General features: G+C 36.0%; 1 protein-coding gene and 1 non-coding gene across 2 annotated transcripts; one reads left to right on the top strand and one right to left on the bottom strand.

The window, feature by feature from the left end:
• The first annotated feature begins 3,894 nt into the window (after nucleotides 1–3,894).
• On the top strand, nucleotides 3,895–12,028 carry drgx (dorsal root ganglia homeobox). Its single transcript, XM_062995210.1, has 6 exons — nucleotides 3,895–3,952; nucleotides 4,957–5,057; nucleotides 6,041–6,142; nucleotides 8,991–9,157; nucleotides 9,264–9,376; nucleotides 11,320–12,028. Exons 1-6 carry the CDS (start codon nucleotides 3,895–3,897, stop codon nucleotides 11,646–11,648), a joined length of 870 nt encoding a protein of 289 aa, XP_062851280.1. The 3' UTR covers nucleotides 11,649–12,028.
• Nucleotides 12,029–15,311: 3,283 nt separating this feature from the next.
• LOC134315494 (U1 spliceosomal RNA) lies at nucleotides 15,312–15,473 on the bottom strand. Its single transcript, XR_010012565.1, has one exon. It is a non-coding gene; the product is annotated as a U1 spliceosomal RNA (small nuclear RNA).
• Between the last annotated feature and the right edge of the window lie 936 nt (nucleotides 15,474–16,409).

The raw sequence follows: 16,409 nt of genomic DNA, 5'->3' as shown, positions 1-16,409 counted from the left end.
ATCCCCTTAGGGAAATTAACTATAAAATAATCTATTTCTTTCATTTAGGGTGGTGACTTCAGTTGACTTCACTGAGTGACTTTAATTTCTTTAAGTTTATAAAAAACTTTCATAAAATACATTAAAAAACAATCAATAGTTTGTTAATTCTCTTGAATCGATATCTAACAGACAGGACAAGGGGAGAACATGCAAACTCCACACAAAAAGGACCCGGACCGCTCCACCTGGGGATCGAACCCAGGACCTTCACTATACTTAACGGTGAAGATTATTATTATTTCTTCCCATGTAAACATATTTAAAAGCAATTGTCTGATTTAGGGTGAGCATTTCTAATTCGTGTGTTTTCTAAGTAATAAAAAAAAATTATACCCTAGTGATACAAGAGGTATGATCACTTTAACACCCAGGGAAACTGTTAGGTGAAAGTTAAATATAAATTGGAACATGCTTCAATTTCTGTGGGTGCCAACAGTAACATTTAGTTTATTAAGAGGTGTTGTGTACTCTTTGAAAAAATGACTTAATTAAAGCTAAGATTTGCCAATATTTTGGCGAGATTAATCTACTTAATTACATTTACATTACATTACATTTTTTCATTAGCTTTTTCTCATTTTTACAAAGGGTGCCAATAATTGTGGTGCTGACTGAGCATAGCCTTGCTGGGGGTGGTGCTTAGGTGAAAAAATGAATTCAGGATTTTTAAATGGTTCAAGGGTAGCAAAAGTGATCTTGGCACCTAAAAAGTGTTAGTAATTGTAGAAATCAAACAGTACAGTTTTGTTTCTTATCTATCTTTAAATCTTGTTTATCTAAAATTATTATCTAAAAGATTTACATGATTGGTCAGTCATTTAGCATGTGATAATTAAATGTTACATTTTTCATGTAATAATCTTGAATTTCTGTAGAATTTCTGTAAGTTTTTCAGGCTGCAGGAGCTGTTAAAGCACTGCAAGGTTTCAGATCATACTGACCATGGTGCTGAAATCTCACATTACACTTCACATGCCCTTACTCTGCTATCAACTATTCATTCAGTACATTTCAAATACCCTTTATTTTGTTGAGTTTAATGCATTCTCGATCTCTTGATCTCTTTTAATTTCGTTGGGAACCACCATTCTCCAAAGTCTTCTGTGGCTAGAGAGTAAGGCATATAATATATAGATACGCAATAATTATCAGGGTAATAAACATTTTCATATTTAAATTCAGTAATAATTTATACATTTATATTCACATGTCAAAAATTCACTAATTGATTTATAAGTGTACCGTGCCACCAAAATAAATAAATAAAATTAGTATTAAGGGTTAAAACGACCTCGGAAGGGGTACTTTGGCATGTTCTGGCGCATTTAATTTTAGAACATGCAACTGATTGATGTGCAACTGACATAATCAATGCAAACAATCAATAATAAATACGTATATTCAGTAGATTGGAACGTACTCTAAATGTACTTTCTTTAAATAGGCTGAATAAATAAATTATGCAGATGTAATTGGATTTATGTGGTTATTAAGCATCTATAGTGGTTGTTTATTAGTGTATATGCTCTTTGTTGTATAATTTTGTATTTCTTATTGTAATTTTGGGTGGCAGGTGTCTCGGTGGGTAGCACTGTCGCCTCACAGCAAGAAGGTCCTGTGTTCGATCCCCAGGTGGTGCGGTCCAGGTCCTTTCTGTGCGGAGTTTGCATGTTCTCCCCGTGTCTACGTGGGTTTCCTCTGGGAGCTCCGGTTTCCTCCCACAGTCCAAAGACATGCAAGTGAGGTTAATTGGAGATACTAAATTGTCCATGACTGTTTGACATTGAACTTGTGAACTGATGAATCTGTGTACTGAGTAACTACCGTAACCAAACAGTGTAAAATATGACGTTAAAATCATAATAATAAAATAATAAATTCAGTAATAACGGTGTTGTTAATAGAGGACTGGAAATGAAGTTTATATATATATATGTGTGTGTGTCAAAAATTCACTTATTGATTTTTCAGTGCACTGTGCCACCAATATAAATTGTGCAGATGTAATTGTATTTATATGATAATTAAGTATGTCTACTATAATGGTTGTTTATTGTATATATGTATATACTTTTATTGCATAATTTTGCATTTCTAATTTTAATTTTGGGTGGCAGGTGTCTCAGTGGGTAGCACTGTGGCCTCACAGCAAGAAGGTCCTGTGTTCGATCCCCGGGTGGGGCGGTCCAGGTCCTTTCGGTGTGGAGTTTGCATGTTCTCCCCGTGTCTGCGTGGGTTTCCTCTTGTGTACTGATATATACACACATACACACACACATACACACACACACACACACACACACACATATATATATATATATATATCGTATGTATATGTCAAAAAATTCACTTATTGATTTTTTCAGTGCACTGTGCCACCATAAATTGTGCAGATATAATTGTATTTATATGGTAATTAAGTATGTCTACTATAATGGTTGTTTATTAATGTACATACTTTTATTGCATAATTTTGCATTTCTTATTTTAATTTTACTTATGTTCATTATTTTACCCGGTTGATGTGGAAATAAAGGTGTGCAGACGCTCATCAAACGTTAATTAGAAACAATTACCTGAAAAAATAAGGACCCACCCTATACCACTCTAAAGTTATTTCATAGTTATTTCATTTCTACTTTTCCAATGCTTTTTGCCGAGGTCATAATACCAACTTTATTTTCAGGCGTGCATAAATTAATTACACGCATTTAATAACCAAAATATCATTATATTCCCCCCTTTAATATCGTAAACGCTTTACGCTAGGGAAGCGCTGCGTCGTGCAGGGGGGTCGTAACGGGCTATTATCCTTGGGTAATGCTATTAGAGAACCAATTATGCGCCATTACACTTCCTCTTTTTGCCGTTTATGTGATTTCATCCAATCCCGCCCTCGACTGCAAAATTTCAGCTGCTACTCCGAGCCTCATTTTGCAGAAGCGGAGGAGCACCGGCTGTCCCGAGCGCGTCTTAAAAGTAATTGAAAGGGTCCCGGCGCGCGTCATTTACGCGCACGCGGCAAATCAATCCTCGGACCCCTTGCTGTGAACAAAATCAAACTGTGGACGGTCGGCCGCTCGACGAGCACATCACCGCGCAAAGTGGACCCCTTAACCCATATAACCAGCAATTATTGCTCTGGCAGCCAATTTAAAATCCAAAAAGCAGTCATCTGGATTTTTTAATATAAAAAGCGAGTGTGTGCAGAAAGCGCAGGTTTGGGAATAAGGAGGCGCAGGGTCGCGTGACGGCTGAAGTGAAGGTGCGCGCTGCAATTGGGAGACGCTGCAGAGAACGTGACGCTCAGCAGCACGTGACCGTGTGGTGGGGCGAGCCGGACCCCGTCCCGAACAAGAGAGCGCAGAAGTGAGAGCAGCACATAATCTGGTTAACTCCGACTGCGAGTGAGATTATAAAACCGAGCTGCTGGAGGAAGATTACACATCCTTGGACTGCTGGAAAGACACGTGGAAACTTCCTGCTAATGTACAATACTGAAGAAGAGAGTTATTCTAAGAGAAACGAGTGGGATATCTAAACCTAAATTGAAGGGTCTGGTACTTTACAAGCTCCGAGTCTGGTCGCTCCAGTATTTTAAAATTACTAAACCAACTAAAACCAACTAAAGGTAGGAAAAATATTCTTCATGCAGATGTGCAACTGACTGGAGTTTACTTTAGAACCTTTTACTGAGAGTTTTGTCTGATGTTCCTTTAGTTATCTCTATAAAAGGATAACAAACCACACTGGCAAACAATTCACATTAGTAAACATTAGTAAACATTAGTAAATGTAAATCTCTTTCTTGTTTTTTTTTTATTTTTTATTTGCTAAAAGAAGACAAGCAGAATGTTTTACTTTCACTGTCCTCCACAACTGGAAGGGGAATGTTGCAGAACTAATACATGTGAGTATTACCTGCCATTCACAGATTCTACCATCAAACCCTGAATGTAAAGAATTGCTTATAGATGCTATTTTAATCATCCTAATACTTGATCCCAAGTGGCTTGCATAGTCTGGCTTAAAAATAATAAAATAATATTAAATCAAAGCTACACAGCAAAATAAAAGTTGAATGTTATATGTAATTCTCATTGCAGGAATTGTATGAACAGTATTTATTAATTACTGTGGATTTCGTTGTGTACTTAATTCTTATTTAATTCTATTCTGTAAAAAGGTATTTCACTTTAAACAACCAATTAAATTGTCCACTGTTAAATAAACCCATTTGTAGCCCAAACAGATTATGGAAACAATAATGCATAATGTCTGCAACACAATAACTGTAAACACATCTACACAACAATATTTCCTATGTTGAATTACCATTTGAATTGTTAAATTAACTTTTGCTGTGTTCCTCTGATTTACTAGTCTTCATTAAACAGCAGGAATTTTGGTGTGCATTTATTCCATTCTGTTCTTATAAATACCATGTTTTTAAAAGACACACCAAAATGCACACTGCTAAAATAACTTCTGTGATCATGTGTGCCCTGCTGGACTTACAGACAATATTTATTAAACAATATACAGTATGTAACATTTACTCTATTTTACTTGTTCATTTACTGCTTCGTTATATCAAACTACACAAACCAGACCTTCACCCCGCATTATTAATGTCTTTAATGTAGTTTTTCACTGCATGTCTATGAGAATATAAGTAATAAGTATCAAATGTGTTCCCACAAGTTTAACGACAGGCAGTTGTGCCCTGCAGTCAAAGCTGTTTGGAGCCTTCTGCTTGGTCACAGATGGTTCATGTCATGCCTTTTAGCCTTTCTCACTGTTCAGCGCAGACAGTCGCACTCAGACATCAATCTATCAAAATAAAATCTCACAAATAAACCACGTTTGTTACATATCAGGATATTATAAATAAAATCTTAACTTCTACCTTAGTGAACTCAAACGGATTTGGGAATCATGCCTCTGGAGACTTTGATGACGGGTTTCTCAGGAGGAAACAACGCAGAAACAGAACCACCTTCACCCTACAACAGGTAAGTTCATTCTCACTTTATGTGTTTTTATAGCCTAAAGAATAAATATTTTAGGAAAAACATGGGGGTTGTGGGTGTTTATGTCATGTGGTTGCGACTGCTTACTTCGAACTGAGAATAAATTATCCCAATGATCAGGTTATTTGGTTTATATTTCTATTGGTTATTTGGTTTGCTTAGGCCTTTTTTTAATTTAAACTTTATTTTGTATAATTTAAATAAGGACAACTAGCCTAACTCATAGGTTGTCATTTAATGTCAATCATTTTATATCAATGGCTATTTTGATAGCAATTTTGAATAGTCTTCCTATATATATATAAATATATATATATATATATATATATATATATATATATATATATATATATATATATATATATATATATATATATATATAAAAGGGAAACCTTATTCCTTATACCCAGGACATTTATTTTATATATATAAAAAAATCTTATTTATTTGAATATAGAAAACTAGCCTAATTTCTAGGTTTATTGTTTTATATGCACAACATAATTTGGAAAACCAATGAGTGAGTGATCTATAAAATGCAAACTCTAAGTTTATTTAATCTTATGTTAAACTTTAAGGTTATATTAACATACATTTTCCATATACTTTGCTTTATATTGCATTGTATGGCTGAGGGAGCCTAATTTCAAGAGTTTTTGTTTTGTTTTTACTGATTATTAAGAAGACATTTAAATCTAAGCTAGGCCATTTAGTTGCAACCTTTTTTGCCTTTATATAATTAAATTCTGCTTAATTCTGTGGATATTTGATTTATGTACACAAACTATTTTGTTACAATATACAGGACAATGTAAGGGTATTGGATGGATTTATTTTTATTTATCTGTGATAGGCTAAGCCATCAAGATGTGACTTTGTTTAGCCAAATTTTGGAAAACTTAAACCTAGTCTAACCTTACAGACTTATAGAATTATAAACGTGTATTATATTTTGTATCTTTCAGTTAGAAGCACTTGAAGCTGTTTTTGCCCAAACCCATTACCCAGACGTGTTTACAAGAGAAGAACTGGCTATGAAGATTAATCTGACAGAAGCCCGTGTTCAGGTAAAGCCCAGTCCACAGAGTTATTACGATAACAGGACATCAGATCCTATGGGACACACAATAATATGACAAAACGTTTTCTATTATTTAAAGTTTTAGTAACATCATTTAAAGCATTTTTTGGCATTTTTCACTTAGAACAAATAATAATTTGTATTTTCTTGTTTGCATTATTTTATTGCTTTAAGTTGTAGGTCTAGTTGATTTTAAAGTGTCCAGACTTACTGTGGTATTAATCTGTTAGCAGATTAGACTGTGGAAGAGCATATTGTTCACTATAGTGCTGTAAGCACGTTTGGCCGAAGACAGTAAATTAAGGCTCTCAGTCATTCGGGCGGCGCACTTTAATAACATCAACATAATGGGCAATATTAGATTAGGTTGATTAATCGGTCATTCATAATTAACTAGTGATAATGTCCTGCACTAATTTGTCCGCGTCTCCAAGGTAAGGAAAATTACTTAGACTTTTTTTTTTCGTGTCTTTCCTTCATTCATCCAGTCTCTTTGGAAAATGTTTCTAAAAGCAAAACCATTTTCCAGACGCAGCATCAGTCTTGTTTCACAGCCTTGCTACACATATTACGTTTGTTATAAATTCATCCAGGTGTAATTAAATCCATGTATATCCCGTATGCAATTTGCTGCATTCCAGATTTGCTATCGGCTTTCCTAGATCTAATTGTAGGAGATGGAAGAGTTGGCCTTGTGTTCCCCTGGGTCATCTTACTATCGCTTAAACCCGGCGATAATGGCATTCACTGCTGTAAATTAGGGAGTGTAAACAAATTATTGCCTCTCTAATCGGATTACCAGATTCGCATTATTAAATCTGAACATGAATCAGTAGCAGCATGCGGGGATATTAAGCTTACATTATTATTGGGAAATAAATTTTCTTTTTTGTTGTATAGGGTTACAGCCCCCCCCCCCCCCCCCCCCCCCCTTCCTTTTGGAAAGTGTCAATTGGCTTTGTTGCACTAAGACCAAACTGCAAATTGAGATGAATGGTGCAATTATAGAGCATGCAGTGCAGGGGGATCATGACTCCTAGCTGGAAGGTGCAAGGGTGAGATAATGCTGCCACAATTGCACTCTGAATGTTGTTGTCCTGCCAGTAAAATGTTGTCTTCTATTATTTCGAAACGAATGCACAATGTGTAGAGCTTTTTTGTGTTGACATGATTGTACCTTGACACAATGCTGGCAGATATGGGCAGTGCAGATACTGCTCTATTATGGCCCTTTCCTATTCAAATATGATTAATGCGTTAGAGAGTGCAGACTTAATCGAATCTGATGTTGTCAAACAATCACTAAATAGGGAAATAAACGACTTCATCATTGTTCCCTCTCAGAAGCAGGGAGACTGTCAGTAGGAAGTCATTAGAAAATGATAATGAAAAATTGCTCAATTAAATGTTGTTACAGGCAATGACCTTCATTCAATTAAGATGCAAGAACTTGCAGCACATATGTTCGCCAGTTCAGTGTATAAAGTTTAAAATAAGTCACCAACAACTCATGTGAGTCTGGTGATTAAATGCTACAAAATGTAAAGCCAGAGTAAACTTTTATATGTGGGTCAACTGCAAGATGTGCATTTTGTCTCCTTTAAAATTGTTTTATACAAATGTCTTAGATCTGCACTAGATATGGGAAACAGGATTATATTAATCTTGGCATCCCAAAACCAAAAATATCAGGTTGTGCACCTGTCTAACCAAGTAAAACCCTTTGAAATTATTATTATATTAAACCATGGAAAAATATTAGCATTAAAATATTCCAATCATTAAAAAACCCTTTAGTTACAAGGTTTAAGTTTATTATGTCATGCAAAACAATCAAGATAACAGGTCTTTAATTTTGGCCTTATTTAAAAAAAAAAATACTAAACAGATAATTTTGTCTTAAAGAATATCTAAAGCTACTTTTGTGGTGCAGTGACAAGGTTCAGTTTTTTTGAGTAATGGTTTTGTTTGGCTGGTTTACAATGTTAGGTGCTATGACCCGAAGAACACCAAAGGCATTTAAAAATAGATATATTACATTTTTAAAGTAGAGACAATATAAGCACAGTGACAGTTGGTGGAGTGGGTTCCATGCGACAACATTGGGTACTTTCATTTAATACATTTCTCTATAGGAATTTTGGGTCTACTTTGGATGTCCTTTTTCTCACAGTATAGACTAGTACTGTATATTGTCACTAGGTGTACATTTGTACATGGAGTGCATAATTGAGTGTGTGCTGCCTGCTATAGATGGATGGACTCTCTTGTGTGGGTTTCCACTTTGCATCCATTGTATTTGGTTGGCACCAGACCCACCGTGACCTTGACCGGAGTCAAAAACTAAATCCTGGCTTGACTTATTGCTACAATTAATTGGTTTGATGTTACAAGGATTTTTTATTGAGGATACAAACAGATTCTGAAACTCTTATTTGCAATGAATCTATATTTTATACAGGGTGAGTCAAATTTATGTTAACACTTGAATGGCGGAAACCATTTATTCACAAATCATACTTCATATGTGTAAGATGATTTACAGGACAGTCTCAACCTGTTTACCATCATGTTCAACACACAAAAACCAGTGAGCAACAGTACCATTTGAAGCCTGGACACACGTCATGGGGAATAGATCCATTAGTGTTAACATAATTTTGACTCACCTAGTATAAGTTTTAACATGGCAGCATAAACACAATGCCATTATTTGTGTATATCTTTTAGAAGACAATGGTTAGACTGTAATGTTTTGTGCTACATCTTTCTTTGGGCTATAATATTTCCTTGTCTATTATAGTTAATCAATAAATTCTGTACTTTCTATTTAGGTGTGGTTTCAGAACCGAAGAGCAAAGTGGAGGAAGACAGAGCGAGGCAGCTCAGATCAGGATGGCGGTAAGGAGCAAATGAGTGAAGGCACTCCTGCTAGAAACCTTAACCAGTCTCCTGTGGAACAAAACAGAAACAAAAAAGAACTTCTGGACGCACAGCAGAAGTAAGCAGATCATTTAACTCAATGTCAATAAAGCCACTCCTTATTTTCTACATACTGTGATGATTAAACATGAACTGTCACTCAATGTTCTCCCTTTAATGTGCAGTATTAACAGAGCAGTTGGTCCTGGAGGGCCTTTTTTCCCATCATGTTTACCCGGGACTCTTCTAAACACTGCGACCTATGCCCAAGCTTTGTCACAGGTGGCAACTTTAAAAGGTAAGAAAACATTTACTACTAACTGTATTGAAACTAAAAAATACTATTATTTTTTAATAAAAATATACATTGTAATATTGAATATTACAATTACGATTGAAATAGCACATGTACTCTTTCAAGGATTATTATTTTTTTATTTTTAAGTAAATGCTTTGGATTAACTGTGTTTTGAATTGCTGGTTATTGCTACCAATAAATGAACCATAAATGTTCACATTATGTGGATTGCTCTATGCGGAGTGACTTTATAGTGGCAGAATAAAAAATTCTTAAATAAACACCCCAGAAAGGCTTCTTTAGCCAAACAAAAATGTGCTATACTTAAATAAATATTTCCACATTTAAAAATAATAGCAATTAATAAAAAAAAAGACTTTTTCTTTTTTTTCTACTAAAACCATTCATGTACATGATTGAACTAACATGTCACACCAATTTACTTGATTAGTTAAGGCTGCCAAAATAGAATGAAAAAGAAATGACAGTGTAAGAGAAGCCAAAAAAATATTTAACTCCTTTTGTCTAGCCATTCTATAATGCTAGAAAGGTAAAGAAATCAATTTTATTTACTTATTTATTTTATCAGGATTTTAACATCATGTTTTACTTTGGTTACATTCATGACAGGACAGGTAGTTACAGGTTACACATGATTCATCTGCTCAAGTTCAGTGTCAAACATCGTCAAGGGAAATTTTGTATCTCCTATTCACCTAACTTACATGTCTATGGACTGTGGGAGGAAACCGGAGCACCTGGAGGAAACCCACAAGGCACAGGGAGAACATGCAAACTCCAGACCTTTTTGCTATGAGTTGGCAGTGCTACCCACCTTGCTGTCTGAAAGCAATTTTACATAGCATATTTACAGTATAATGTCTAAAGAAAAGTTATATTTTTGTTCAGTGTAGGTGACCAAAGACCAGAACTTTGATGTCAGGGCAATACAAACTATTTTAATATAGAATTTCCAACTTCAATTGTTATATAGTGGACAGTGTGTGACAGTATTGATTTTATACAGTTTAGCTCTACATCTACCTAAGTACCTAAGTAGATGTGCCTTGCTCTTTCTTCCTTCACTTTGCTCTTCGGTTCTGAAACCACACCTAAACAGAAAGTACAGAATTTATTGATTAACTATTATAGACAAGGAAATATTATAGTCCAAAGAAAGATGTACCACAAAACATTACAGTCTAACCATTGTCTTCTAAAAGATATACATAAATAATGGCATTGTGTTTATGCTGCCATATTTTAAACTTATATAAAATATAGATTTATTTGAAATAGGAGTTTCAGAATTTGTTTGAATCCTCAATAATAATCCTTGTAACATTAAACCAATTAATTGTAGCAATAAGTCAAGCCAGGATTTATTTTTTGACTCTGATCAAGGTCACGGTGGGGCTGATACAATGGATGAAAGGCAGAAACCCACACAAGACTGGCCATCAATCCATAGCAGGCTATTTCTTTTTAAAAACAATGATTGAAGAAATATATTAGATCTGAACAATTATTTATTTCATTTACAAAACAGCTGGTTAAATTGTCTATGGTTTAAAGCTGCAGTATGCTGGGAGAAGTGTGTTGTTTTAAGCAGCTTAGATACTAAAACATTTTGCACCATCAGTTGGAGCGTGGATTAATCTGATGCAAGTGAAAAACTGATTAGGCATAATAGTCAGACGGCACGATTAGTATGTTATGACTATGACGTTTAAGCCTTAAGCATTCAACAAATTTTAGATGTTACTCCAGATTTAAGGTCATATACTGACTTAAGAACTGCTGCAAATTATTTAATACTGCAGTATATTAATCTTTTGTTGCTTTTACTATGTGATTTAACATTCATGATTCCTTACAGAATGTTCCTTACAGTGCTATTTCTTTCCTCTTCTGACACACATCTTGTTTACTGTATCTCACAGCAGGAAACCCACTGTGCTCATGCTGTGTGCCTGACCCTATGGGCCTGTCCTTCCTCCCTCCTTACGGCTGCCAGAGTAATCGGACAGCAAGCGTGGCAGCTCTGCGCATGAAGGCCAGGGAACACTCTGAGGCTCTGCTCCAGTCAGCCAATCTACTCGGGGCAATACCAGCACCAGGGGCAGTAACTGCTGTTAGCCTGGGTCAAATCACCAATGCAGCGGGAGGGGGAGACACCAGCTCTGGCCCTGCTTCCTCAAAGCTTCCAGCTCAGGGAACCACCCCCGACAAGCAGCTGCACTGCTCAAAGGAGAGCCCGGATAAGAAATGAGGGGCATTTTTTCCCCTGGACATGAGGATTTACAATTTCCTAATGAACGCCTGCTCCAATCTTCTTGAGATGCGGTGAAAAGAACAGGACAAGGTGTTCAGTGTATTCTACTCTTGTATTATAATTTGAGTGTGGGTGCATCGAGCTATTTATTCAATTGTTATTTATCTATCATTGTTACATTTTACCCATTATTATGAATGATATATTGCCCATATACTTTTTTTTCGGCACTATAACTGGTGTTGGTGGTGAACAGACTGTGTGTGGGAAGAATTTACCCTGGCTGCCAATGTGAATTCATATATTTTATAAATCTAGACCACTTTGATGTAAGATGCCTGTATACTGTGAAGTCAGGTGATGTGAGAAATTGCATTGTGTCAAGAATAATTTCTTAATGTAAAATATGCCATGCATTAATATAAAAACCTAATGTGAAATAATATGCATATTTCTGTCTTGTTTTTTTTTTGGTAAAGCAAATTTGACTCACTGAGGATGTGACACTTGTCTTGTCATCACAACTGCAAGGCAATGACAAACTGGGAGTGTTCTCACTCTGGTCCTGTTTTGACATGCTCTTTAAAACAATTAAACATGTAAACATCTCCTGTTTCCTCTTACACACCATCTGGCTCTGATCAATTATTCATAGACTTCCTTGTATAGAAAACGTACAGCTGAAATCCGGAAACAGGCGCTGGTCTTATTATTTATTTAGTTTAAACTAAACCTCTGACTCGTTCACATTTGACGTACAGCCTCTGTTTTTACGGTGCCGTAAGCCATAAGACTGAGTAGGTGCTCATAAGGACAGTGTAGTGTACATCTTTGGAGAAATAATATTTATTGATAACGTCCAAGCAGCTTTGATAGACTTAGGGTAGGCTGACATGATTTGTGTTCAAATGAAAAGCATCTAGTTCTCTTGACAAATAACCACGTGCACGATTATTTAACCCCAATGTTTGGTAAAAGCTCTTGTGGAATCTTCACCCATTATTCTCCTCCAAAAGCTTTTAGCTCATTGAGGTTTGATGCTTTCATGCAGCAACTGTTTTCTTTAAATCCCACCAAAGATTTACTATCCCAGGACTGAGAAGGCCACTTCATTATATTCCAGGATGGATTCTTTAAACAGGCCTTGCTTGACTTGGAAGTGTTCAAGTTCAAGGTCTTAAGAGAGGTTTTATTGTCATTTCAGCTATATACAAGTACATATTGAAACAAAACAATGTTCCTCCAGGACCAGGGTGCAACACAGAACAAAAATACAAGACAATATACACAGTGCAGATAAAAACAGTACAATAAATACAAAGACCTACAATAATACAAAACACATTTCTAATCTAAATGTAACTGAGGGAAACAAGACTAGAGACAAGAGTAGTGTTGGCCAGTACATGGTACTGAGTAAATGATAGGTGAGGTAAAAACATATTCTCATGTACAGTTAGCAGCGTAGTGCCTGAATCAGTGATTTACTGGAAAGTCCAATTATCACCAAGGTTCAATTTCAGCACAAAATAACTAATCCTAATGAATCAACTGTTTTAATCTTATAAGTGTCATGGTATAGAGTTAATAGTTTAGAGCGAAAACATCAGGTACAAGGCAGGAACGCATCCTGGGTACAGGGTTCTAATGTACCACAGAGCATAACACACTCATTTACTCATTCATCCACACACCCATGTCATGCAGAGTAGCCAACACACCTACAGCTATCTTTTTTTCAGAAAGGAAATCAAAAGAAAACCTACATAGACACAACATTAAACCCAGGTCCCCAGGAACCTGGAACATTTAAGCCCCACATTACCTGCTGTGCCACAATGTCACTAATAACAAAATAGAAAAACTAGAGATCCTTTTGACGTGCATTGAATTAAAAACCATACCAGTTTAGCATTCTTCCACTCTCTTACTATGTGGCTGCACTGTTGTAACATATGGAATGTGTCTTGGAACAGTCTTACAGTAACAAGTAGGTACACTCCTAAAAAGATGTTGTCTAGACAGAAGCATATGTTGCTCCAAAATGTGTAAATATCTTTGATGTTGCCTTCATAGATGTGCCTAAGAGATTGGCAATAACACACCATAACAGGTGCTGGTGTTTGAACTTTGCATAGGTAACAATCAGGATGGTCATTTTCCTCTTAAGCCCAGAAAACATTGCGTCCTTTATTTTTAAAAACAATTAAAAAAATCGCACAGCACACATTTTCACAGTGCGTCCATCCATCTCAGATGAGCTTGAGCCCATAGAAGTCAGTAGCATTTAAAGATAGAAAATAGAAAGATAGAATGCCTTTATTTGTCATATATACATATACACTTGTACAGTACAATGAAATTCTTTCTTTGCATATCCCAGCTTGTTTGGAAGCTGGGGTCAGAGCGCAGGGTGAGCTATCATACGGCGCAGAAAGGGTTAGGGGCCTTGCTCAAGGGCCCAAAAGTGGCTGCTGATTATATGGCTTCTATACAGCTTCACTTAACACACATTTTAGATGCAGCAGCGACTGTGTTTACTGAAAAGAGTTTTCCTAAACTCATGTGGATATATTGATTAAGTAAGTGTTTTGTTAATGCAGTGCTGTCTGAGGGATCAAAGGTCACACACATTCAATATCAGTTTTCCACCATGCCCTTAAGACATAGATTTCGCCGTATTTTGTAAACCTTTTAATAATGTTATGGAATGTAGATCGTAAAATATCTTAATTAAGAAATTAAGTAACAATAAATCCTACATCCATCCATAGTCTATTGCCTACAATCCACTTCAGAGCATTTTGTCTTGGTGAAAATTAAACATATGGACAAACATCATGTTCCTAAATACATTTATCACAAAATTATCCATTATGGCTATGTGAACATGCAGCATTCAGGAAGCCCAAATCCAAAAAAACTTAAACTGATTAAATCCATGTCCTCAAGGATTTTCAAGAAATTACTTTTGCGAGTCAATAACAATTAAGTAAACTACACACACACATTAGCATAAATAATTGATATGGAATTATGTATCATCACAAAGTACTGTCTTAATAATTCATGATGCAACACCCTACTGACATGGCAGAGCCCAATAATGCCAGAAAAGCTGTCTGATGGTAGAACATTTTTTATCTTATGACTCAACTGCTCAACTTTTTATTATGTGGAAGTTTCTTTTGCAGTTAGAAAAGGTTATTTTAGGTTAAAAGTATTTACACTCTCATTCGCACTAAAATAGCACAATGTACATAATCCTTATGTGTATGTTTGTGTATACAGTATACACAATTCTTCTCCTGTTCTATGTCTGTTCGTTCTTAGTACATTGTTTGTAACTTGTAGCTACTTGAGGTAGCGTGAAGTAAGAATTTTATTTTATAGAGCAGTTGTTTGCTTCTCCATGCATATGACAATAAACTCCAAAGTCACACAAATTCATCTTAGTTCAAAATGACTGAGTAATATTATAGTGAAACTGCAACAAATAGAATGAATAGAATGCCTTTATTTGTCATATATACATATACAGATAAGGGCCTTGCTCAAGGGCCCAACAGTGGCTGCATGGCAGAGCTGGGATTTGAACTCTCAACCTTTCAGTTCATAGGCCAAAACTCTACTCACTAGGCTACCACTGTCCAAACGATCAGGGGAGAGCGCAAACACAGTCCCCACTATCAGAAATTATGCAGTTGAGATTCCCACATTTGGGGAATTTGCAGGGGTCAGCACAACTGGAGTGCAATGGCTGAGCCTCACCCTGGGTGAACCACCTTCTTGATCATGGTCTCGCCCCTGCCAGGTAAGTATCAAAGGATTAATTAGTGAATTAGTTATATAAAGTTTCCGGAATGTTTATTGGTTAAATTTGAAAAGAAAGAAAAAAGGAAAAGTGCAGTGCTAGGGATTAATACAATTCTATGTTAGTCAGCAGGTTAGCAAGCTGCTACTAAAAGCTACCTAACATAATGAACACAAATCATTTAAATTGTTTATTGTATAAATGATCTAATCATTAATTCATTCATTAATTCACTATATTACCACACTATATCCTGGTCAGGGTCACAGCGGGTCTTCTTCATAGGGTGAAAGACAGGAAACACAGTCAATCAAATTTTCAGTCAATCACAAGGCAAACACACACACACACACACACACACACACACACATGCACAAATTCACATACACACACACTCACTCACACTTAAGATAATCTTTAGTATCTCCAACTGGCCTGACTGCATGTCTTTGGGAGGTATCCGTAGCACCTAGAGGAAAACCCACATAGACACGTGGGAGAACATACAAACTCCACACAAAAAGGACCCTGACCCGCTTAGCTAGGGAATCAAACTCAGGCACTGTTTGCTGTAAGACAGACTGAAACTGAACAATGTAGTGTGATGTGCTGCTGACATGTTGGGTGACACAGGATTTTTAAAAAATGTTATCCTTACCTGATACTGACATGTTTCTCCTGGAATTGTATACCCAAATATTAATGCTTTCTAATTTCAAAGAAAATAACATACATGTTGAATTTTATGATGAACTTGCTAAAATTGCAAGTAAAATAATAAAGTGATTAAGAAAGCAATTATTAATGCTTAAATAATCCCTTCCCATCCCTAAAAACGTTTTCATTAGTTAGTACAGGGCGACACAGTGGCTAAGTGGGCACTGTCGCTTTACAGCAAGAAGGTCCTGGGTTCGATCCCCTGGTGGTGCAGTCCGGGCCCTTTC

This window comes from Trichomycterus rosablanca, chromosome 5 (genome assembly GCF_030014385.1).
Source record: "Trichomycterus rosablanca isolate fTriRos1 chromosome 5, fTriRos1.hap1, whole genome shotgun sequence".
In the NCBI taxonomy this organism is placed as follows: domain Eukaryota; kingdom Metazoa; phylum Chordata; class Actinopteri; order Siluriformes; family Trichomycteridae; genus Trichomycterus; species Trichomycterus rosablanca.
Note: the sequence above shows the minus strand (reverse complement) of the source record. Positions and strands in the feature narration are given on the sequence as shown.

Excerpts from the sequence above, each read along its gene's own strand:
- drgx (XM_062995210.1), top strand. The coding sequence starts at position 3,895 with ATGTTTTACTTTCACTGTCCTCCACAACTGGAAGGGGAATGTTGCAGA. Across the intron at positions 5,058-6,040 it reads CCACCTTCACCCTACAACAG|TTAGAAGCACTTGAAGCTGT; the intron begins GTAAGTTCATTC and ends TGTATCTTTCAG. Across the intron at positions 6,143-8,990 it reads TGACAGAAGCCCGTGTTCAG|GTGTGGTTTCAGAACCGAAG; the intron begins GTAAAGCCCAGT and ends CTTTCTATTTAG.